Below are 24,710 nucleotides of genomic sequence, written 5' to 3' on the forward strand. Positions count from 1 at the left end.
CAAATGTGCTCTCTCAAAACCAAAATTGTCTTATGTTGTGTATACAACAGTCTCGTTTGAATGTAAATTAAGAATTAATTAATTCACTTGACATATAAATTGAATGATACGATTTTCAATTTTCAATATAAATTTGACATTTCATTGACTATTCTCATTTTATCAATTTGTTTTGTATGAATATTTGAAAAGATGAGATAAAATGAATAAGACAAAATATATTCACAGGTGTTACAGATCTGAATCTCTCTACAATCTGTGTATGTGTCAAATTTTTTACTATTCCAAAATTGAAAAACACAATAAGGCAAGCCACCTTTATATATATACGAAATTCAAAGATAGATCAAAAATATTTTGAATTTATTTAGAAAGTTGGTCAAGTAGAAGTGTTTGATTGAAATGTGTCCACATTGGATTCTAAACCCCCAACTCAAATTATCTATCAGAATTTTCATGTATATATATTATTTATGAGGTCATTTCATTTCATTATTTGTTATTATTTTATTTATTATTTTATTTATTTACTTTTACTTATAAATAATAATTTCTTAAGAATAATAATAGAGTATAGTGTAAACTTGACATTAGTGTGCCAAACAATAATAAGAAGAAGAAGAAGGATGTGTTACTTGTATCTATATCTGTATTTATATATGGGTAAATTGTTTTTTTAGTTCCGTAACTGGATCTTCTTATCATTTTAGTTCTGTAAGTGGAGTATGTCGCAAACTAGTCCCATAAGTGAAAAATTTTCGCTGTTTTAGTTCTCTGGCGCCGAAGATGCCCGCGTGGCTCGCCGGAGGTACGTGTCCGCCAGCTGTCGCTGACCTGGCGGACACGTGGATTTTTTTTATTTTTTTTCATTTTGTAAAAAAATTTTTAAAACTTATTTTTAATTTATTTTAAATTTTATTTGTATTTTTTTTGGTTCAATAAAAAAAATTAAAAAATATAAAAAAATGAAAATAAATAAATAAATCCACGTGTCCGCCTGGTGTCGCTGACCTGGCGGGACACCTGGCGGACACGTCACCTCCGGTGAGCCACGCGGGCGTCTCCGACGCCGGAGGACTAAAACAGCGAAAAATTTTCACTATAGGACTAGTTTGCAACGTGCTCCACCTACAGAACTAAAATGATAAAGGTGGGATAAAAAACAGTTTACTCTTTATATATTATACAATTTACAACAAAATCATTTCTTTTCAATTAAAAAAATTATATATTCAATATATAATTCAAATACTAGTATTTAATATTTATTTTTTATTAAAAAAAACTGAAATAAATACAACAAATACAAAATAAAAATTAACACACCATAATGATTGCTTCTTAAGACAGAATTCAAACTTAATAAATATAAAAGCTTATTTCCTGGTATATATATTTAAGTTTAATTTATTCTTTTATTTTAATAGTAGTTTAAATGTGATCTTTTTTAAAAAAAAAAATATATATATATGTTTTTATAAATTAGTAATTGTTAAATAATTAAAAAACTGAAGCAAATATCAAAAGAACATTAGCTTTTGATTTTAGAGATATTATTTTAAAGACCCTTAATTATTTAGGTTATTATAATGACCCTTGTTTAAAAGCTTATTTAGGTGATCTACAATGACCTTCACAATTATTTTCTAATCAATAATGTCTCACATTTTCAAGGAAATTATTAAATTATATCTTATTCAAAAATTGTCATGAAACTTATATATAATTGCTCCTATAATTAATTTTGGTGTAACAGTCATTATAACCACTTTGTTTATTTTAAATTTTTTTCAATATTTGTTTCATCACGATCATTTTTAGTAAAAATACGATGGTAAACTGTTTTCTTAGTCCGTAATTGGACTCCCTTATCATATTAGTTCTGTAAGTGAAGCATATCGCAAACTAGTCCCATAAGTGAAAAATTTTCGTTGTTTTAGTCCTTCGTCGCCGGAGATGCTCGCGTGGCTCGCCGGAAACCACGTGTCCGCCAAATGTTCCGTCAGGTTAGCGACACCTGGCGGACACGTAGATTTTATTTTATTTTTTATTTTTTTTTTTCAATTGGATCAAATAAAAAAATTAAAAATAAATTTTATATAAAATAAAAAAAATGAAAAAAAAAATAATAAAATCCATGTATCTGCTAAGTGTCGCTGACCTGGCATACACATAACCTCTGGCGAACCACGCGGGTGTCTCCGGCGCCGGAAGACTAAAACAATGAAAAAATTTCACTTATGAAACTAGTTTGCGACATGCTCCACCTACGGAACTAAAATATAAAGAAGTTCAGTTATGGAACTAAAAAAAAAATTTAGCCAAAATATAATATTTGTATGCAAAATACCCCAAGTAATTAATATTTCATCAAATATATATATATATAACAAAAATAAAAATATAGTAATGAGACATGAAAAGAACAGAGGCATTATATTGTTGGTGGAATAATTTGTCCATATTAGTAGCCTAAACCCCACTTAGTGATATAGGAATTAGGATTACACAAAAGATAATAATATATAATTCCCCACTTGTTGACAAAATGCAATCTCTATTTCTATCAATAATAATAATAATAATAATAATAAAAGTATACATATATGTCAATTTCATGTGATTTTGTTAAAAAATAAAATAAAATAATTTAATTCCGAGTAAAAGCCTACTTAATTATCTCTAAAAAAAAATAATTATAATAATTATTGCTGATGTTGGTGTTATTACAATTATTGTAATGTTGATGGATAACTTTTGTTTTTATCAAAGTTTTTATTGAAAGGAAGCTATTCATGTGTACTGGATTTGTCTGGGTGCGATTTTATTAATTAATTAATTAATTATTAATATTATTATTAAGCGTCAAGATTTGATTAACAAATAATTAAATTGATAACGCGTCGCTATTAATTTATTTTAATTAATTGAATATCGGTGCATTTATTGATATGGACATCGTTTTTCAATATAATCTGATGTGATGTGATGCCACTATCAAATGTCTTCCAAAATATATTTATATATTTATAGCCTTACCAAAATGCAAATGTGGGAAACGGTGTAGGCCTTCTTTACGCGTTATTTATCTTATTTTTATAATTTATTTTTTATTCAATTTAAATTAAATTATATTTAAACCAACCAAATATCGTGTCCAAAATATATTTTATATTCTTTTGTTCATTTTGTATGTACTCATTTCTTTTGGTATGGGAACCAGTAATGGGCCACGAACAGCAGGGCTTTAAATTTTTTATTGGGCCGACATATTGGGCCACGGGCCATAAAATGAAATACATTATATAAATTGGAAAAATTATAAAATATTGATATATTGGTAATTTCATGTGAAATGTAAAAATGTTTTATTATTGGTGCATAAACCATAAAAATAAAATATATATATTTATATATATATTGTGTCTTGTAAGAAATAACTTGGTGGTGTAGGAGTTGGACTCACGCTTTAAAAAAAAAATAATATTATTATTATTACTACGTCGTCGTTTTACCCTTTGCTTTGCATGCACAACAAATTTTAGTTCCTTATATATATATACTTTGTTAATTTTTGGTATTCGTATTTAAATAATCATTAAATATAATATTTTATTTCAGCGTTGGCAACATGCGATGCCGAAAGAGAAGGCATAAATGCAGTGGCCGGTGAACATGTAACATGCAGTTGCTTCACTCACTACTAACCATGGTTACTTAATAGTTAGTTAGTTAGTTAGTTGACCACACACACTTTTAATTATATATACATATACTTTTCTCTAATTTCGACATTAAGATTAGCTAAAGCTTAAAGAAGATTAGATAGATCGATCAATGGAGTAGCTGAAAGGGATTCATTAACCAATATATATCTTCGGCAATTTGACATGACAACGGTATTTATATCTCTCGATTTTCATGATTTTTATCGTCGATCTCCATGGTTGTTATAGAAATATCTTAGAATTGATCGAAATTTCAATTTTTTAGATTACAGAAATGCGGGTGCATATGGACTGTGCCGGATGCCAAAGCAAGATTCGGAAGGCCCTCCAAAGAATTAAAGGTGACAAATGTACTTTAGTTACGCTTTTATTATGAAATTTGCGAAATGCTATTAAAATTATATCACTATTTTTATTTTTTTATCGTCCGTTAAATTTCTCTATTTATAATAAATAATTTTATCCACCCAACATTTTATCATTCATACTCTGATAACAATTCGTTACTATTATTTCTATTGGCTTATTAATTTTTTAATAAATTTTTATAATATTCCATAGTTTATTTTTACTTCCTTTAATATTAAAATATTATTGTTTTTTAGTCTTTATGTCCAAACAAATTTATATAACTTTTTCGAACTGATAAGAAAGTATATAGAAATTTAATTTTTTTTTTTAATATGTAGGTGTTGATGAGGTGGACATCGACATGGCCTTGCAAAAGGTTACAGTGACCGGATGGGCCGACCAAAAGAAAGTCCTTAAGACGGTGAGGAAAACTGGACGAATGGCTGAATTATGGCAATTTCCATACAATCCCGAAATGAGGAACCACAACTACACCGGCCACAACCACCACTTCAACCATCACAACTCTGGCAACCCTTCGATTTACTATACAGCTCCACCCCCAGCATCGTCATACAACTACTACAAACATGGTTACAATATTTACAATGGCTCTCGGATTTATTATAATGGAAATTCAACGATCTTTGGGAGTCGAACAGGCGATACTTTTAGCGATGAAAATCCACATGGATGTTCTATCATGTAACATTATTTATTTATTTATTTTTATTTTGAAATTTTTATGATAATAAAGATGGTTCACATAAAATTATATTAATAGTACGATGACAACAATAATAAAGCGTTTATCCTCATGGATGTTCTATCGTGTAATATTTTTTATTTTATGATAATAAAGATGATTTACATAAAATTATATTAATAGTAGATAAACTTACAATTATTGTTTTATGTCAAAGGGTATGTTTTTTTAGACACTAGAACTTGAGCTATTGTCCTTTAAGTGCATAGTAGATAAACTAACATGTATATTATACTAACTGAATAATACAAATATTAAATGAGTTTTGTATAACAAATTAGACAAATAAAATATTAACCTATCAAAAATGTAAGTTGACTTGAGGCATAATAATAATTTAATCTATCTATGTTTCAATATAAAAATAGATAGGAGCTCATTTAAATACTAATGAGCATATTCTAATACTACAAATAGTTGGATGTATTTATTTCCAGCACCCAATTATCATCGTAATATAATAATTTAAATAAAAATATATGTATTTTGATAAAAGTATGAAATAAATCATTTCTAAGGCAAATAAATTTCGAAAAATAAAAATAAATAGAAATATAGTAAAAAATTAGTGGCGGAAAGTGGAAATCCCAACCATATCCTAACCACGTGTCGCCGGAGGATTGGTTGTTAAGATTTGGTAGTGCGGCGATATCAACGACCATTACCACCAACGGCGTCCCTGCGGGCAACCAAAGTCCCCCGAAGAACTCCATAGCATAGTAGCTTCCCCATAAGCTTCCGGAAGAAAAATGGCCTTCAGCATTGTCTCCAAGCTCAGCAACGCAAACGCCTGTGCGATAACCACCATCAGATCGAGATACAGCGAGGGCGGAAGGAGCAGGCCGGACAGAATCCGAGTTGCGGCGGCGCAGACGGGTGGCGGCGGAATGACGGTGGAGTTCGAAGAGGGGCAGCTGGAGAGACCTAAATGGACTGGAGAAACGCCGCTGTCTCGATTCGTCGGGGCTCTTATTTCCTTCAGACCTCTGTTCTCTGTTCTCAAACTCGGTGCTCGACAAGTTTTCATCAGGTGAGGTGAATCTGTGAGCATCCTCAGGAAAATTTTGCATTCGTTTGTCTCCGCGTAGTAATTGTTTCTGTGGATTAGTTTAAGTTCCTTGTTATTTCAATTTGTGGTTGATTGTTGTATCATATTGTGATGATTTGTAGTATTTTGAGCATCATGCTTCGGTTTGTTTGCTGAATTTATTGGTTAACTGTTGTTAGATGAACAGTGTAGTGACTAGTGAGCACTGAGCATCACTCTCTTCATGTAATAATGGTTGTTGTTATTGCTTAATAACCACGGTTCTTCTACAAGTTATTATAATTACTGAACTCAATGGATTGTTTTAGTTTGTTTTCATTAGCTTAGAATTGTCAAGTTATGTTTGTGATCTTCTAAATCCGAGTATGTTTATTTAATTTGTGATTTTGCTTTGGACAGTACAGCTGAGAAAGCCAACATTCCCTGGACGAAGATGACCAAGGAGATTTTAGAGTCGGATGTTTACAAGGAGATGGATGATCTTATGGACCCCTCTATTGTTTATCCTGATTGTAATTTCCTCAGCTCTTTGCATTCTTGCATTTGGAATGCATTCTTTAGACTGACTTTATCAATTTCTTGATTTTTCTTTGCTAGTAACCTTTTTTTTTCCAAAATGATCAGTGGTGATCATGAATCCCTTTGCTTGATACTGGTTTCTCTTTGATGCATTTACTAAATCTAAATGAAATTATACATGTGTCTATACATGATTGTGGTTATCAGACCTTTTCAACTCATTTTAATGCTAAGAACCCTCAATGCAAATATCAGGCAGCGTACATAGGAATGTTAAATTAGAAGGATGAGTAAGATGAATTTGAAGATGCTTCATATGTTGGTTTTGTGACTGATTATTATTTATTCATTGCTATCTTATCTATGCAGATTATCTCAATCCTTTCCATGCATATGATGAGGGAAACCTTTCTTGGCTGGTAGTAATCTCTGATTCTTCTCTCAACATTGATCTTTTAACTTAGAATAATCTTATTTACGGTTTGTTAAACTACTTTATTCAGTATTTTGTATGTTCTCTCATATTTATAAATGTATCTTTGAATCTAGATTTTTTGTACTGGCTTTATTTATCTGATTTTTCAAATGTGTAATCTTTTATCATCAATATTCATATTCTGTTTTTGTTATGCTTCTAGATTCATGGGAAATTTTCACTTACACTGTTATCCAGAAGTGGACCTACAGAAACTAATGCTCTGTAGCTATTTGTTTACAACAGGCTGCAGCAGAAGCTGAGGCTGCAACTATGTCTATGATGTTAAGGGCCATACCATATGCTTCATCGCTTGATGAAGCAAAACAAGTGGTTCGAGGAAACTGGCTTCAGGCAATTGAAAACCACCACCAAAAATATTCAGGAAATTTCCCAATTAAAGACGTATTAGATATTGGATGCTCAGTTGGTGTGAGCACAACATGTCTTGCTGATAAATTCCCCGCTGCTAAAGTCACTGTACGTATATCATCATAAACTGTTATAATTACTCGATATCCTTTCACTATTTTTTATGGTTTTCTTGAGGTGAAATAGCAAGATCTAATGATTGGTGCAATTCTTATTATCCACTGCTTAATTCAGATTCTTGTTGATTTAACTGTCCTGCAGTCCATGGACCATAATAATATTTACATGCTCATACTCTGTAGGGACTAGATCTTTCTCCGTACTTCATTTCTGTCGCGCAGTATAAGGAAAAGCAAAGAAACCAGAGGAAAGAACCAATACGGTGGATCCATGGAAATGGTGAAGACACAGGCTTGCCTTCAAAATCGTTCGACCTTGTTTCAATTGCTTATGTGGTAAAATCTTTAGTTTTTTGACTAATATTGCACCCTTCCTACATTTGTTTCGTTGTTTGCCTTGTTAAAGGATTAAAAAGAACTCACAATGCTGTGGGAAATTATATTTATAAAGAACATTAGAATCTTTGGAATCTGCAAGATATATCAAATTATCCCTCCTTCATTTGTTTCAATAAGAAGACATTATCATTATTCCCAGAACTTTGCAAACCAATTGTAAGATATCAGTAAAAGATATATACAGAAAGGAGTGGGGAGTGTTTATGTAATAAAGCAGTTCCTAAGGCTCTTTCACCCTGGGGATATCATAATTTTTTGCTAGCTGCATAACAACATTGGAGAATAATATCAAGAATTATAATTTATGTTTTATAAAAGATGGTGAACATGTTTGTTGTTTTGGACTTTGATGAATGCAGTTCCATGAATGCCCTGAAAGAGCAATCAGAAATATAGTAAAGGAAGCGTTCCGCCTACTTAGACCTGGAGGCACCTTTTCTGTGACCGACAACTCGGTAAATACCAGAATAAAATCATGATTTTGAAGTGAAAATTCCACACCCAAAATCCATTGCAGAATTATCAAACCTTGCTCACTTCTTTTTCTGTCTTCTGGCAGCCAAAATCGAAGACTCTTCAGGTAATTATACTTCAATAGTCAGCTTCAAAATCTTCTATGACTATGAACCTACTCTTGGCAGTCGGTACTCCATTTTGTCTTATGATCAAGATTCTATTTATTTCTTCTCACCGAACTATTGATAGCTGAAGTGTGTGCATAGGAATAAATCATTCGATATGAAACAAGCTTAAGTGAATGAACTCATCATGAACTTAAGGCATTTTTTCACTATATATATATGTATTATGTGGTGTTAGGAATTGCCGCCGGTTCTGTTCACATTGATGAAGAGCACAGAACCTTTTCTGGACGAATACTACCTGACTGATCTTGAAGGAGCAATGAAGCACGCCGGCTTCATCAACGTGCAGACTGTTATGACGGATCCGAGACATCGAACTGTGACTGCTACGGTACCCTGTTAAGATTATTGATGTGTAGAAGTGGTCACATACATTTTTGGCTGTTATCTTTCTTGACTGCATACCTCTTACTACATGTGTTCTGTACAAGTATGTTCTCATATTTGACACCATAATAACCTTGTTGGAAAGTATTGCATTGTTGCTTTCAGAAGATGAATGACATTTGTGACAGGATATAGAGCTCTTGATCCGATCAAATCAGCAAGATGCTGACACTTTATTATAAAATATTATATAACACAATATATGTCGATTATCCACGTGTTATATGTTGATCCGATCAAATTAATAACAAAAGTTTTTTTTTTTCATGTTCAATAATAATTCTTTATCTTATTCCAAGACGGTGATATCTATAAGTTTTATATACAAAGTAATATTTAACATAAATATATAAATATTGTATTGTGTTTTTATGAACATTATATCAAATACTTCTTCCGTCCCAAAAAGATGTCTGGAGTTGGCATGGAGAATCAAGGATTTTAAAGAGTAATAATAATTAAGTATAGTTTGAAAAAGTAAAAATAATTGTGTTATAAAATAAAAACGAAAATAAAAAATAAAACAATTTTTTTGGACGAACAGACGGAGTATATGTATTTACTGTATTTCTTTTTTTTAATTTAAAACATACATATTAGGATAGTAATAATATATTTTACGCTTAAAATGAATGGCATTTTTATTATTAAAATTTTAAACTTAAATTAATTTTTTTTTGTTATAAACCATAACATTAATTATTAATTTTTTTATATTTTCAAAACTACAAAACTCAAAATCTCCAAAAATTTTATAGCTAAACAAATTAAAAATAGTTTTTCAATGGTCAATGTTTTTTTATATAAAACCAAACTATACGTAACATTCCAAAATTACATTTACGATCAAAATAATAAACTAAAAATTAAGTTCAAATCTTGAAAAAGAAATTATACATTCTTTCCGATTAGAACCCCTCGGGAGATTCTTGTCCAGATCAAGACGACGTACTTGCTTGCACCCATTCCCAAATTAAATACCGATTCAGCTAGGTTAATCGGATTCACGTGGATTCCGACTGAGTTTGATCTCGCCGATTGGGGAAGTGCGATCGCATGGAGGATAGGGGAAAGAAAGTGGAGGAAAAGCGTCAAGAAGAAGAGGAAGAGGCCATCGAACTTGTTCTATTTCAAGTTTCCGAATGCTATGTCTACTTGGTAATTCCTCTTTCCTTGCTCGAATCACGCTTCTTTATTTTCCTAATGCATATGCAAAATGCGGCCGAGAATTATGTTGTTGGGATTCTTCGGGCTTTATTTGAACTTAGATTGGGTTACTGACTGGTGAATTGGTTTTCAATAGTTTGGGGTTAAGAATTAAGATGAGAATATGTTTAATTTCATATGATCTTGTTGAAATCTTTTTCTTGGGAGTTGTTTCATGCTTCTCAATTGATGCCTAGTAGCCTTGGTAAGGTTTTCCGAATGTAATTTGAAGCATTTCTGGTTAGGAGGTGGAATTGAACAAATTCACATTCTTAGTTTTACTTCTTTAGGGTTTTCCAAATATTTGATGTTCGTCGTTTGGGTTTTGGTGGATTGAACTTTCAAGTAGTAAAGATTCTGTTTGAGTTTATTATATTAGTTCATGAATTTGCTTTGGGAACTAATGTTTATGTTGATCAATGTTCGTTAGCTCTATTGTAATTTGTAAGGTATTGTAATTGGTCCTTTCGGTTTTTCCAACCTTCGAAAGCTATTTCTGCTCTTTAATGACAGAGAATTGTCTTCATATGTTTAACCTTATACGCCGTGTTTAATGTTATACTACTAGTGCTTATTACCATCTTCATTCTGCCCCCCATACCTATGATGACTGATTATAGTTATGCCATTTGTCGATTCTTTCTTTCTTTTATTTATTTATTTATTTATCATTTTTATTTTCCTTTATATTGGCACACGAGCCATATTGCATGCTCATAGGTTTGCAATAAAGATTGCTTGGTTCAGCTATTCCTTGGCCTTGGATTTATGGAAGTAGTTTTGATAAATCTTTTCAATTTTATTGCGAAGAGTTATGAAAATTTCAGAGAATTGAGGCAATTACATACAACAGTTATTGTTTAAATTTATTCTTTTTCCCTTTGTCATTTTCTACCAATTTTCTTGGGTATATGAACCAGATCTCTGATTTGGAGAAAGTTTTTAGAAGAATTGACACTTATTGAAGATGAATAGCATTTTTCTACACTCATATTGTTATTTTGAAGATTCTACAACCTCTTGCTCATTGAACGTTAGCTTCTGCAGCAGACCTTGTCGACCCTAGAAATGTGGTTCACACCCGATGCATAATTTATGCTAAAATATTTTGCGAGGCATTAGACCTTTACCTGCATCTTAAAGATATATGCTTTGAAAATTACTTCATGTTCCTTAGTTTCCGGAACTTGCTCTGCATTCTAAAAATATTTACACGGGGATGTTTTATTCGCTGCATGTTAATATAAATGCAATATTCTTACAATGGTCTTATGGTATGACCACAATTTTAGTTGAAACTTTGTTTGACAATTGAAATTTATAATTTGAACTGACTTTGACATGTCTGCTCATTGCAGATACCTCCACGAAAAACTGCAGCATCCTACAGGTAGCCTTTCATAAAATAATACTTAAAAATCTTGTTTTGGTGTCGATGAGATATTTTAGATATTTAGTTTAAGGTTTAGATTAGATTTCTGTTATCTACATTATGTGGTTTATTATTTGGCTGTATCCATTAGATTAGATTAGATTAGATTATTATTATTATTATTCGTCTAAATATTACGCCTATTTTTAGACTCCTGATTCCATCAATAATAATATGCAATTCTGAGATTCCGCACAATGTAACAGATGTGAAGTTGCCATTGGCTGATTACTGTCTTGTTGTAGTTGTAATTTGTATTACATCATTTATTCTAAGAAGAAAAGAATTCGGTAGAAAGACCATTTCTTCATAGAATATTATTATTTATTTATTTATTTATTTATTTTCACCATAGTTATGATTGATGAAATTTATTTTGCTTCAATATTATGTGTTGCCTTCGTGACAAGATTGTCTTCGTATTATTATTCTTTTGTGTTCTTGGTACAAACTTCCTTTCTCGTGAATTGATACCTGGGATCAAGAATGCAAAAGTAACTGTTCTCTACTGTAGGGCTGACGAATGGAATGTTAACAAATGGGCATGGGAAGGCACTCTAAAAGTTGTTAGTAAAGGAGAAGAATGCATTATTCGGTTAGAGGATAAGACAACTGGTGATTTACTGATACCAGGGTTCATCTCAGCTCTCACCTTAATGATCCATGCTATTTGAAATTTGTAACTTCCAACTATTATATCTGTAAATAGGTGAACTCTATGCTCGGGCATTTCTTAGAGAGGGAGAGCCACATCCAGTGGAACCTGTAATCGATAGCAGCAGGTTGGAATGTCCATTTTGAATTGACATCTCCTGCTTCTGTTTTCTATGTACTTTAAGATCCTGTGACATATATACATACATAGATATATATATATACACACACATAAATATATTTACCTCATTATTGTCACATGCTTTATCAGCATTTAATTCTTTTTATGAATTTTATGCCTGAACAGATATTTTGTTCTCCGGATTGAAGAGAATATTGGTATGTTTTTTTCCCCTTCTTTTATGCCATTTCTTACAAGCTGTAGTGCCCGTTAATTCACTGAAAGAACATTACAGTTGTTAAATTGTGCTTGCATGGTCTGAATTTACATTCTTCCTGAGCTAACTGAAGAGCCATGAAATTTGGGGCATTCATTTAGTGGTTCAATTGCTTAGTGATATTTTTTGCTTAGCAAAGTAGTTAAGCACTAATGTCGATTCAAAAGATGTCATTTAGTGAGCCATGAAATTTGGGGCATTCATTTAATGTCATGTCTACGAAGAACCGTAATTGGTTATGGTGTATCGATCACTGTTATTACTGATTGTTGGTTGTAATGTGGTAATGACTATTTATAAACATTTTATAGACAACTTGAGTTCTCATATCAACTGGTGTCGGTGATGTCTTCCCGCCAAAGTAAGCACGATAGTTTTATGGTGATGTTGATCATTTAATTGGTGTCAAAAGACATTAGCAAAGTGTCTTCTACGCATTACACATTACATATTTGCACGACTCAATTTCATGAATGGAAATTTGCGTGTTTTTCAGATGGCCGCCTCCGCCATGCTTTTGTTGGTATAGGATTTCGAGAAAGACCCGAAGCCTATGATTTCCAAGCCGCCCTTCACGATCACATGAAGTATTCTTCCCTGTTCTTGATTCATTGCCTCCTTTTTGTTTCGCCTTCTACTTTCATTCATATATAGATTTTAGCACTATCCTAATTAGTTGCATTATCGACACCTGCACACAATTTTATGTATGTATACAACAGTCCTTATACTTGCGTGTTCAACTTCACTCTGAAGGTACCTCAACAAGAAGAAAACTGCCGAGGAGATGGAGCAGCAATTCCAGAACACCTCCTCTGTCGATTACAGTTTAAAAGACGGGGAAACATTGGTGCTTCAATTGAAGAACGTAAATTCTCTAACTTCGATTTCTTTCCATCTACCTATGCTTGTCATCATAAATAAATCGATGATGATCCACTCTTTGCTGCAGAAAAGCAGCAGCGGCGCTATTAAATCCAAGTTTTTCGAGCAGGGCCTGAACAATCTTTCATTGGACGACAAGAGTAAATCACCCGAAACCCCAAAGGGTATTCTTCTGCCCCCACCTCCCCCACCGCCTGGACCTCTCTCACCCGTTACGTCACCTGAGAAATCTCCCGGAGAATTTCCCTCAAAATTCAGCCTCGACGAATCCTCGGCAGCCGAGGCGCCGGAAGATCGAGTAAAGGAGTCGAAGCCACCTGGAAATGAAAATGTACCCGACGATGATTTTGGAGATTTTCAAGCTGCTGGGTAATGTGTGTTGTGTGTTTTTGTTGGTTATACTACACAATACATACATACAGTATATGTAACTCAGGTGGCTTCTGTTGATCTGTTCTGTGTGTTTGTTTCTGTTGGTTTTATATATTTGTTATTTGTTATGGCTTAACATTACCTCAAATTAAATCATTGTTGCAACCAGGTCTTATAAAATGAATTATTTCATTTTTAGTCCCACTCATATTTAAAGTATTTAAAAATAAATATGGCTGTCGTTGTAACATGATATAATTGTGCCGTCATTACTACTATAATATATTTATGATAAATTATTTTGGTGGCTTAAATTATGTTGACTTGTTCCCAGTAAATTACTATTACCGTTTTGCCCTTAATTTTGTCTTCCGATGCTTACTAATAAAAAAATTCTATTTGAAAATTATTAAATTAAAATATATATTTTTTATTTATATATTCAATCTAAAGCCACAAATATATATTTATATATATATTGTTCTGTGTCTTTTTTCATCGTTCTGCTTGAAAGCGCCTATGGTTCGCCCAATAAACCTGTTTCGAGAGGTTCATCGCGGATTTTCTTCCTTCGATCGTGAGTTTTCTGGACTTATATGCTCCAATTACACTGTTCTAAAGTCTGTAATTGTTTCTTCGATGGGAGTTGGTAGGCAAATGGTATTTAATTTTGATGTTTATCTTTCCTGAAAGCAATGGTTGAAGATGAAGCTTTGCGTTTCAATCTTGTCTTTTAGTTGAATTAATTTGTTGACACCACGCAAGCTGAGAATTCGGAACTAATTTAGGTCAGTTGAAGGAAGCCTCGAGTTAGAGAGAGAGCGACTGCTGGTTTGATGGAAGTAAAATTGTTGAAGGAATATGTTCCAAAAAGTGTTCTTAGAAAGTTTTCCTTTTGATGTAAAGTTGTGCTGAGAATATTTGCATATCACTGTGGCGATTAAGAATCTCTTGTTTAAACTCCTAAGTCACGATAAAGGGGTTTCTTTTCTTGGGGGTAAATCTGCACTATTTTCGAGCCTTTTAATTTTGCTAACCCTAGTTTTGATTTCTCCTATGCAAGTTTTTATTTTCCAATCAAGAGGTGAGATGTGTGTTAATGGTGGTTTAGGTTTTTGTGGATGCCATCCTCATGTTGTTGGTGTAAGTTCATGTTATGGACAAGATGGTTTGACTAATGCTTCTGTTTTTTAACAGTTTCGGTGGCTTCGTTGTTAGGGTGATCAATTGCTCGTCTGAGTAGCTTTTTTTTTTTTATTTTATCCAGGTTGCATACAACTTTTCTTGATTAAGCTTTTGCTCTTGTGAGTACATATGGTGAATTTATTTTTATCTTGTGTGAATTACTTTCGCTTTTTCGCTTTCCTGGATGTAAGTATTTTAATTTATTTTTCGAATTCAAACTAAATGCTTTAGTTGGCGTCTCTTTCTTGACGTATGCATCAGATTTAAGTTCTTTGACATTTATGCAGCCAGTGTTTTTTTTTTTTTTTTTTTTTAACTACTACAGTTAAAACAAAACCATTGAGCAATATTGGATATTTTCTGATTTTAAACTTGTACTTGTCTTAATTCTGACAGCTGAGTAAAGAATTCATATCGGAAATTGTACAGATAACTCTATTTGACTTCAAAAAGACGCCATGCTATGGATGTCAAAGGTATAGCTTGGATGGAAAATATATACCATAAGTTTGAGGCTATGTGCCTGGAGATGGAAGAGGTTATGTACCAGGTAAAGCTTCTTTGTTCTCGATTCTTTAAAGAAGGATGTAACAACGGTTTGTAATCCTCACAAGTTAATGTAACAAGATATCTTAGAGAAAAATGATGGAATATTCATCTAAATCTCTTCAAATATAGCCAACAACTACTCTAAATTTAACCATGATAGTCACACTTGCATTCTTTGTACTTCAGTCAGTGATGTTTCTCGCCAATTATTGAATTTATGGAACTACTTTGTGACATGGAATCTGAATGATTACAACAAATGTAATCATCTTCCATTTTACTTGTGTTCATATATGATTCATGTCGTAAATGAAAATCCAAAGTCATTTTATAGAATGAAAATTGAGTTTCTTCAGAACTATGTTTGTTTGCCTTCTCTTTTTTATGAACCAATAATTGATTGATCATTTTAGTTGTCAGATGCTGTTTATACATTTTCAAATCTTATTAAGGTAAATTGATTCGAGCACTGCAGGTGTTACTGTGCTTTTGGTCATGTACACTACAATATGATGTATTCTCTGGTTTCAATAGGACACGGTTGAATACATGGAAAATCAGGCGCAGAAAGTCGGCGTCTGTGTGAAGAAGTTCTATTCTGAAGTCATGGAAAACTTGCTTCCTCCATCATGTGTAGATCCCGTGAAAGAATCTACCAATGACTTGTCTCTTAACCCTTATGATCGTACTGATGTAAATAAGAAGCCGTTGCCTAGCATATGGGCCAATCACGGATCTCTGGAGAAGAAACTAAATGAAGATAGAGTTATCTCTGATATGATATCTGAAAAAGAATCGTCCACTAGACGTTGCAGTGACAGTGCTGACTCTCCTGATGTCGTCTCTCCTGCAGTATCTATGGATAACAAATTGCATGAACCATTTTGCGGTAAAAGCAAGAAACTTGGAGCATACAGACGCAGAATTGGAATTAAAAGAAATTCTCAGGATGATCATCCTGCAAATGATTCCTCTCGGGTGACGTCTGTTTTGGGCAACAGAAATACTGATGCTGTATCTTTGGACATGAGAAGTAGTTCTCTAACAGCCTTTGCCAACACAACTGTTAAACCATTCTCTACCTCGGATAAGAAATGTGTAAAAACTGTAAAAGAAAATGAACCTAAGGATGATAATTCCCCAGCTCTGTCTGAGTCAAAAACGAATTTGTCAGCCAAGATTTTGTGGCAAAATGAAGATGATTCTGAGCATGTCAAAGAATCTATTATGAAAAAGAATCAAGTCTCCGACTATGCATCAACCTGTCGCCACTCGCCCACACAATATACCGGTTAGCATTATCTGATGGAATCTACTGCGTCTTCTCATTCAACTGCTGTAAAAAATTCTGTTCTTTGACAGGTGAATCCACCGATGAAACTTCAGTTCCTATGTTGGGTTCGAGTATGAAAACTAATGCTTGTAGTGTTGAATCTGAGGCCGAGCCAATTGGAACAAATGAAGGTTATATACTGTTTCAAAGATGGATATCATCAATTATCTAGCGGTTTATCTGTTAAAGAAAATCAAAACCTTTATATTCCAACTTATTTATTTTTTTGCGCAGGTAAATCCATGCTAGGGGGCTCATCGGATATGAGCAGTAATATGTGCAATGTTGAGTTCAGAGATGAGGATGATACAATGTGTGATGAAGGTAATATAGACTAGCTTATATGCTCGCTTTAGTTTTGTCGGTAAAGAATTACAGAGATGGAAATAAATAATATATCTGTGGAATTTATAACTAAACTGTACCATTATATTCCGATTCGATAAGCTTTCGTAGCGAACAGGAAAAGACAAATCAAACTTTCTTTGTGTTGCGAAAATTTACACCATAGCCATATTCATAGCAAATATTAGTATGTAGGATCAATTTTTAATGAATCGTTCCCTTTCTCATATAGATATATATATAGTGGTAGCATATTGATATGCTTAAATTCGAATGGAGAGAAAGGAAAATGTTAATAATTTGTATGCCTGCCTTCAATATCACATTTTTCTGTTCAGACGAATTCAAAGCTGAGTTGATTACAAATGAGCAAGCTACTGGATCGTCACTAGACAATTTTGATCCATTCGAGGACGCAAATTTGGATAATTCTTGCGTGCTTGTGGAAGGATACAAACTTTGCTCCCATCCTCAGGAGACTAAAACAAGAATATCTTACAAGGTTCGCCACCGATGCTTTTGTCATTGTATTTACTCTCGATGCATTGCATTCACAATTGAACTGAGTCCCGACCCCGTTCTTTCCAGAATAAAATCCGCAGAGCTCTTTCATCGAAATTGAGATCAACAAGAAAGTATGATCGCTTCGTTTCAACACAGGATGATTCCGGTTTGAACGAGAATGCAGATACGTCGTCGTTTTTGTCGATTCCGGGTTTGAGGAGCCCTTCTGAGCTTGATGATTGGGAACTTCTGTAGAATGTGGTAAGTTTCCCACAAGTGAAAGCTGTAGTGTTTGTGTTGCTGATACGCATTTATCAGCCATATTATGGAACTTTTAAATCGACGCTTTCAGTGGGAAGTAATTATGTATAGGGAAAAAAGAAGTCTGGTTTGTTTGTAATTCAATAATACTTTGAATATGAATAAATATATATATATATATATCGAATTGAATTTAAATTACTCATATATTTTGAAAGTATTTTATAATTTTGGAGAGTTAGTAAAAATTGTATGTGTGTGTATATATGTGCGGACGAATGATAAAAATTTAAAACAATGTATTGAAATATATAACTTAATAACATATAGACACAACTACTTTGATAATAGAATGATTTTTATTGGTGTATGAATATATGTATGTGTATATATACGTTTACTATGTTCTCTATAGGTTAAAATTTATACATTTTGGTACATAGTGAGATTCAGCATAACAATACCATTATGGCATTGAAGAATTTTCCACAATAAAACAAGAATTACAATAATCCTATAAAAATAGATTTGATGGTCACGCACTTACATGATTCCCTATTGTCATAGGCTATATACAATTAATACCCTATTAAAAAAAAAATGACTAGTACTTACATAAAAAATTACATCAAATTAGTATATATATGTACAAAATATAAACACAAACAAACCAGAAAAACTAGAAATCCGAATTACCATTTTGATAGAGAAACAACATGTAGTTTTAGACACAACAGATGTTTTAATCTTACATATCAAATCCAATGTGATTTCATCACCTGTAACAAGAACATAAGATACACAGTTCCGCTCTCTAGGAGAAAAATAGCTCACCTTCTTTGTGACCATGGCTTCGCCAGTTTGGTCACCGGCGAAGGCTTAGGAAAAGGCGAAGGCTTAGTTACTGCAGTTGTGGCCGCCATCAAAGGTTTAGGCAAAGGCAAAGGCAAAGGCGAAGGCTTAGTTACTGCAGTTGTAGCCGCCATCGAAGGTTTAGGCAAAGGTGAAGGCTTAGATAATGCAGTTGCCGCAACTGGTTTCCGGATGGGAGAGGGCTCGCTGTAAAAAAATCCAGTTATATATCTTCGTGTCGTTAAAATACCATTTATGGATGCTCAATGCATAATATAATTACCTAGGTCTCCTCTGAATTGTCTTGTTGTTCATAACAGATAAGTTTTTGAACTCGTGGCTGCAAAAAGGAGTGCAGAGGCATTAAAGGTGCTCGAAAGAAACTATTGTGTTTGTGAAAAACAGACGGAACAATGACTGGAGACCAAACAAGTTCTTCAATGTGCAGTGGATATGAACGTAAAAGGTGAGATTTCATGGGGAAGATACCTGTTGACATAGTCTATCTTGGCTTTCTTCAACAAGCTGCTTTTGGTGTTGTAAATGTTGTTAGCGATTGCGCCTATATGGATGATTGAATAAACGGCGCATGAGTTTTTACACTTCAAAGTTGAAGAAGCTCAGAACAGTAGTTGAAATTAATCTAATTCTTTAGTACCTCCAAAAAAGGTTCTTTTTTTGCTTGAAGGTGGAGCCTTTGTGCACAGCTTCACCTGTCGACTTTGTTTCCCTACAAGATTAGGCAGACGAGTTTAAATTAGGTCTAAGAGCAAGAAGCAAGATGCATGGACAAACCAAAATGATTATAGGATAACCACAAGCACAATGTTAGAGAAAATATAATAACTATGAAATTCGTAGCAACATATATTACAATACATTACACACCTTAATATCCATGTAAACATGGCTATGTTAATAGAGGTAATAAAGTTACTTATGGAAATTTACTATACAAAAACATCTAAACAAACATACACGCCAACGAAGAGTTGACACCCAAAGCTTAAATTATGTCCTAGTTGATCCAAATTCAACAATAGAAATGTATTGAGTTTTCTCCAATAATCACATACATTCTATGTATATAATGCATAATGAATTCCATCCATAAATTGATCTTCTACCCTATGAATTCTAGTCTCAATAAGAATGCTAGTTCATATATTTATAGTATGAAATGTACCACACCAACTTGTTATGTGTGGATGATGAGATTCCACTGATACAAAACCGATTCCAATGAACTTATTGGAAGGTCCCTTGGGCGTCCATTCAGTAGGAATTGGACCCACAAATTCGCCAATTGTGAGCTGGCACTTTAACCATCCAGCCATGGATGCTTGGGACTTTGATGCAGTAGCATCAAAGCAGAAAATGACCGTATGTCAGATATATTATGTAAATATAAGTTTAACAAGAAGTGGAAATGCATACTCAAGTACGGTGAAGGCATGAGATTCGCATGTGAAATTCAATCTTACATCAAAGAATAGGACAAAAAAAAATTAATTGTTCTATACCTAACTGGCAACACTATCACCAATAAAAAATTTGAGAGGGAAATATAGATAAGTTTAACAAACACGACACGTTGCCTTGTGATATGTCGATGGGGAGAAAAAATTTTCTTGGCATTATACACCAACGCACACAGAAATATCTCTAGGGAAGCAAAAAAGACAATCTCGCTTCCACCACGTGGAAGATATCCACATTAATAACCGAGCTGTCGGAGGTTAGTCAATATCCAATTAATAACCGAACTGTTGGAAGTTAGTTGATATCTATCATTATAATTTGAAAGCTAGTAAAACAAATCCACGTATGCACATGCTTTTATGAAACCTAAGGTACGTATCATTTATGAATCAGTGCAGATAATCAGCATAAGGATTCGGTAATCTTAGTTAACATAAAGGCAACATACTGGCATCTTCTTCTTTATATCGTTGCCTTATCCGATCAAGCGATTTTTGCGTTGCCTCTTCCCTTTCTTCTACCTTTGCCTAAATACAGTAATGAAAAAGGAAATTTGAACATGCCACTGAAAGGGAAAACCTGAGATTGTTAATTCAATAACCCTAAAAAGGTGTAAATCACCTCAAACAATTGCTTCCATTTGAAGGTAACTTTCTTCTGTTTCATCCTCTCAACAACAACATTTGTGCTTTCGACCCCAAATTGAGCTTTGTAAAACGATTTCCACAATTTGTCAGTTACAGGGCTGAGATCTCTCTGCAGTAACACAAAAACAAAACAGCTCACAACCTACTTCTAATATCAAACAAAGCACATTACAGATTTAACATAACATGTTAGCAATGCCTTACTTCAGTACAATCTTCAATGTGTTTCAGCTGATCAAGAGTGCAGTGAGATAGAATCCGGTCTAAGAGATGATAATCGGTTTCCCCGACATCTCCTAGATACCTAACATACTTTATCGCCACCTGAACACACAAGTCAACTAGCGACGGCACTTTCAGCATTGCCATAGAACACTACCGCCTCCTCACACCCCCTGCAGAGCCGAGATTATTTCGAAGAACGAAAATCAATCAAACACTCCAAAAAGAGGCACATTCTTCAATTCCACATATCCTAACTTTTCTTCACAATTAATCAAAGTGAAAACAGAAAATCCTCAGGAATTGAAATTAAAAAATCGACAAGACTACAATCTGGATACGTAATCGCATATCAAGATCAAGAAATTAAATCAATCTCACGCATCAATAAGCATAAATAAGACGATACGCAGGTAAGATTCCCCCGTCAAAGAAATCTAGACAACAATCAGCTGGAAAACGACCAAAACCCATAGGGAAAGAGATTGAGGGGTGGGCAAAACATACCCTTGGACGAGATCGGAACCGGAGAAGGTATCGTCGAACAATTTCAGGTGATAATTGCCATTCCTGAGGCGTCGATGCTTTCTATGCAGCTGCGTTTTTTCGTTGTACGGCGAGCTCGCTTATCTGTCACTACGGGCGTATTTATAGGCAGCCAATTGTTTTCGATTTATATAGAATGTGTTTGTTTCTTATTTCAGTTTTATTTAAATTTATATCAATAAAAAAATATATTCCATCCGAACTAATATCCTACTTTCATATCTTGAATGTTAAACAATTATTGTCTTTTTTCTATTTTTATACATAAAATTTACTCTTTTACCCTTACTTTATTTACTCTTTCATTTTCTATACACAAGATTAAGGGCAAATTTTTCATTTGTCATTTTATAATAAAACCCTAATTGCCTAAATGCGTGTAAATATTAAATAGGATATTAAAAAATAGACAGAATAAGTATTATTTTGTAAGTATTACTTTCTTTGTCATTAAATTTTATTCTTATTTGACAAAATACGAAATTTTAAGAAAAATATATAAAAATAGAATTTTTTTAAAAAAATATCTTTTATAATGAAGAAAAAATAAAAAAAAATTATTCTTTTACCATAAAAGAATAAAATAAATTTAAATGAAAGAAAGAGTATATTAAAATATTATTTAAATAAAAAATTAACTTAAATATTTTATTTCAAATTATAACTAAATAAAATGAGATATATTTAATTGTATTTTAATATTAATTATAAGTAAGCATGGTATTATTTAACAAAAAAAAAAATTAAATTTCAAATCAAAATTAAATGAATTTATAAAAAAATTATTTAAATAATATTACATATATCATCAATTTTATTTTATTTTCTATTATAATTTTTTATTTTCTCAATTAAATTTATACTTTTTGTTATAGATACAATGTATTAAAAAAATTGTGTCTAAAAATATAAAAATGCAATTAAGTTTCGATTAGATCACTTAAAAATAAGCTACTCCTATTAAAAATAAAAATAAAAGCCTAAGTATCAGCTAGGATGTGTTTGTTTGGGAATTAGATTTTAAATATATTTGTTGATGTAATTTTTCAACAAAAATAAAGTAAAATTCAAAGATATAGAAAATATCCTTAAACTTGATTAATTAGTGCCTGAGATTAGGAATCTCTAAACACTGTATGGTACACAAAATAAACTGGAAAATAAAAGACTGAAATTTAAAGTGGTGATCCCCAAATCTGACTTTGCTTTGTTGAAGTTGATTGAAGATGCCTTTTCTGACGGATTTGAATCCTTTAAATAGCCTTTCAGAGAAAACGGTTTGAACCGCCGTCTGGTCGGTTACAGCAACCGCTGTCAACCGACCACCAATTTCTCCTCTATTGACACGTATTACAACTTCCTTCAACCGTTCCCACCAGTCACAGAACTCAGACCTGCTTCTTACCCGACCTGCCTGTCCACTGCCAAATTTCTTTTGCCCGACTTCGTCCTTCGCCCGACCTGCTTCTTCGCCCGACCTCACTTGGGCCGACCTCCGCATCAGCCGCCCTCCGTCTTTGACCGAAGACCTCCGCGTCTGTCCGTACCTCTTCCTTGCCCGACCTTCCTCTTGACAGACCTCCGCGTCTGCCCGACTTCGCCTTCCATCCGATCTACGGTTTACCCGACTTGGGTACACCTTTTTTTTAGACTCCGCCCGACCTGAATACAGCCCGAACTGCTGATCACGGACAACCATCTCTTGGTAGTACCTGAGTCTGGATTTGGATCAATTCTTGAGATCTTAACTTTCTTCCTTTTCCCGACCTTTATTCTGCCCGACCTCCAGACCTTTTGGCTTTCATTCAGACCCTACCCAGAATCCTACTGCCACTTACTATTATTATTATTTTTTGTGCTTAACAATAAGCCTCCTCCTCAAGACTCCTAAACATCACTTCCAGTGATGTTTTAGGAGTTTGCAGGCCGGCATCCGAGGCTACGTCAGCCTCAGATCCGACCTCCATCCTTCGAGGCTACGTTGGACCCGACCTCCATTTATCGCGGAATGGTGCTGGCCTGGACATTGGTCGATCTTGCACTAACATTGCTTCAGCATCTCCCCCCTGACGGAAGTCATGATTATTTTCTGTAAAAAAGGATTCTAACCTTCTTGCCGTGGATGCTAAACTGGCCAGATCTTGAAAGTCGTGGGCTGTCAGGGCCTCGCGAAGTCTGGTATGCATGTTCCTGACCACCAAATTGGTCATTTCGCTTTCATTGATCATCGTAGGACATCGTCCTTTCATCAATCGCATCCTCTCTATGAATTGGTAGCCGGTCTCTTCCGGCATCTGCGTGATCTCCAGAAGGTCTGTCAATGAGACTGTCGGCAGAGGATTAAAGAACCTTGCATGAAAATCTGCCTCTAAATCTTCCCAAGTTTGCAACTGTCCAGGCGGCAGACTGGCATACTAAGAAAAAGCTGTTCTTGTGAACGACAACCCAAACAATTGTAACTTGTGAAACGGATTGTTGCCTACTTCTCCCAATTGAGCCGTGAAGCGACCCACATGCTCAATGGTAGAGGCTCTGTCTTCTCCCGAAAAAGAATAGAAGTCTGGTGGCCTATAATTTCTCGGGAGAGGATGATCGTTAATGATCCTTTCTGGAAATGGCCTCTGGTAAACCGGCCTGTTCACCGTTTGCGGATTCATTCCGAAATGCACCCGCAGAACTTGAGCAATATCCTCCGGATCTACTCTGGGTGGAATATGGTCGAACACTGGAATGTGATCGTGAGTCTGACCTCCCAATCTTTCTTCTCTGGAGAAGGCTGGTTCGGCTGGGATGGGATTATGAGTCTGTCCCTTGGGTGGAATATGGTCGAACACTGGAATGTGATCGTGAGTCTGACCTCCCAATCTTTCTTCTCTGGAGAAGGCTGGTTCGGCTGGGATGGGATTATGAGTCTGTCCCTCCAACCTTTCTTCTCTAGAGAAGGCTGGTTCGGTTGGAATGGGATTATGAGTCTGTCCTCCTAATCTCTCATTCGGCTGGGTATTATCAACCCTCGGTCCCAAAGGAAC

General features: G+C 33.9%; 4 protein-coding genes across 8 annotated transcripts; 3 read left to right on the forward strand and 1 right to left on the reverse strand.

Annotated features, from left to right (window-relative positions):
• Positions 1–3,805: 3,805 nt before the first annotated feature.
• LOC127253983 (heavy metal-associated isoprenylated plant protein 28) lies at positions 3,806–4,879 on the forward strand. The gene is made up of 3 exons (XM_051278818.1): positions 3,806–3,899; positions 3,994–4,069; positions 4,418–4,879. The coding sequence occupies exons 1-3, from the start codon at positions 3,891–3,893 to the stop codon at positions 4,786–4,788; spliced, it is 456 nt and encodes a 151-aa protein (XP_051134775.1). The 5' UTR covers positions 3,806–3,890; the 3' UTR covers positions 4,789–4,879.
• Positions 4,880–5,505: 626 nt separating this feature from the next.
• LOC127253952 (uncharacterized) lies at positions 5,506–13,963 on the forward strand. The gene is given in 15 exon segments (XM_051278767.1): positions 5,506–5,875; positions 6,293–6,405; positions 6,782–6,831; positions 7,134–7,367; positions 7,562–7,714; positions 8,137–8,232; positions 8,337–8,374; positions 9,876–9,966; positions 11,373–11,404; positions 11,961–12,061; positions 12,156–12,228; positions 12,408–12,439; positions 12,995–13,085; positions 13,255–13,366; positions 13,451–13,963. Coding segments are annotated over 15 exon segments (1,803 nt in total). The 5' UTR covers positions 5,506–5,594; the 3' UTR covers positions 13,757–13,963.
• Positions 13,964–14,217: 254 nt separating this feature from the next.
• Positions 14,218–18,130, forward strand: LOC127253950 (uncharacterized). Of its 5 annotated transcripts, none has more exons than XM_051278763.1 (8): positions 14,254–14,332; positions 14,544–14,752; positions 15,337–15,490; positions 16,024–16,780; positions 16,852–16,953; positions 17,057–17,146; positions 17,506–17,669; positions 17,756–18,130. In XM_051278763.1, the coding sequence occupies exons 3-8, from the start codon at positions 15,404–15,406 to the stop codon at positions 17,924–17,926; spliced, it is 1,371 nt and encodes a 456-aa protein (XP_051134720.1). In that variant the 5' UTR covers positions 14,254–14,332; positions 14,544–14,752; positions 15,337–15,403; the 3' UTR covers positions 17,927–18,130. The 5 variants fall into 5 exon arrangements, with proteins under 5 accessions (XP_051134718.1, XP_051134719.1, XP_051134720.1 ...); XM_051278764.1 differs by having other exon boundaries at positions 15,370–15,490; XM_051278761.1 differs by lacking the exon at positions 14,544–14,752 and having other exon boundaries at positions 14,218–14,332.
• Positions 18,131–18,609: 479 nt separating this feature from the next.
• LOC127253951 (uncharacterized) lies at positions 18,610–21,795 on the reverse strand. Its single transcript, XM_051278766.1, has 8 exons — positions 21,643–21,795; positions 21,118–21,308; positions 20,888–21,022; positions 20,715–20,793; positions 19,443–19,514; positions 19,274–19,346; positions 19,068–19,124; positions 18,610–18,991 (listed from the first exon to the last, which is right to left on the reverse strand). The coding sequence occupies exons 2-8, from the start codon at positions 21,280–21,282 to the stop codon at positions 18,763–18,765; spliced, it is 810 nt and encodes a 269-aa protein (XP_051134723.1). The 5' UTR covers positions 21,283–21,308; positions 21,643–21,795; the 3' UTR covers positions 18,610–18,762.
• Between the last annotated feature and the right edge of the window lie 2,915 nt (positions 21,796–24,710).

Source organism: Andrographis paniculata, unplaced genomic scaffold (genome assembly GCF_009805555.1).
Source record: "Andrographis paniculata isolate CXL003 unplaced genomic scaffold, ASM980555v1 Contig52END, whole genome shotgun sequence".
Classification (NCBI taxonomy): domain Eukaryota; kingdom Viridiplantae; phylum Streptophyta; class Magnoliopsida; order Lamiales; family Acanthaceae; genus Andrographis; species Andrographis paniculata.

What these genes read in the sequence shown, in the direction of transcription:
- LOC127253983 (XM_051278818.1), top strand. An exon ending in GGCCCTCCAAAGAATTAAAG is followed by an intron (nt 4,070 to 4,417) that starts GTGACAAATGTA and finishes TTTAATATGTAG; the next exon opens with GTGTTGATGAGGTGGACATC.
- LOC127253950 (XM_051278761.1), top strand. Translation starts at nt 15,404, where the DNA reads ATGGATGTCAAAGGTATAGCTTGGATGGAAAATATATACCATAAGTTT. An exon ending in TGGAAGAGGTTATGTACCAG is followed by an intron (nt 15,491 to 16,023) that starts GTAAAGCTTCTT and finishes TGGTTTCAATAG; the next exon opens with GACACGGTTGAATACATGGA. An exon ending in AAACAAGAATATCTTACAAG is followed by an intron (nt 17,670 to 17,755) that starts GTTCGCCACCGA and finishes CGTTCTTTCCAG; the next exon opens with AATAAAATCCGCAGAGCTCT.
- LOC127253951 (XM_051278766.1), bottom strand. Translation starts at nt 21,282, where the DNA reads ATGGCAATGCTGAAAGTGCCGTCGCTAGTTGACTTGTGTGTTCAGGTG. An exon ending in AAGATAGACTATGTCAACAG is followed by an intron (nt 19,125 to 19,273) that starts GTATCTTCCCCA and finishes TCCTTTTTGCAG; the next exon opens with CCACGAGTTCAAAAACTTAT. An exon ending in ACAATTCAGAGGAGACCTAG is followed by an intron (nt 18,992 to 19,067) that starts GTAATTATATTA and finishes ATTTTTTTACAG; the next exon opens with CGAGCCCTCTCCCATCCGGA.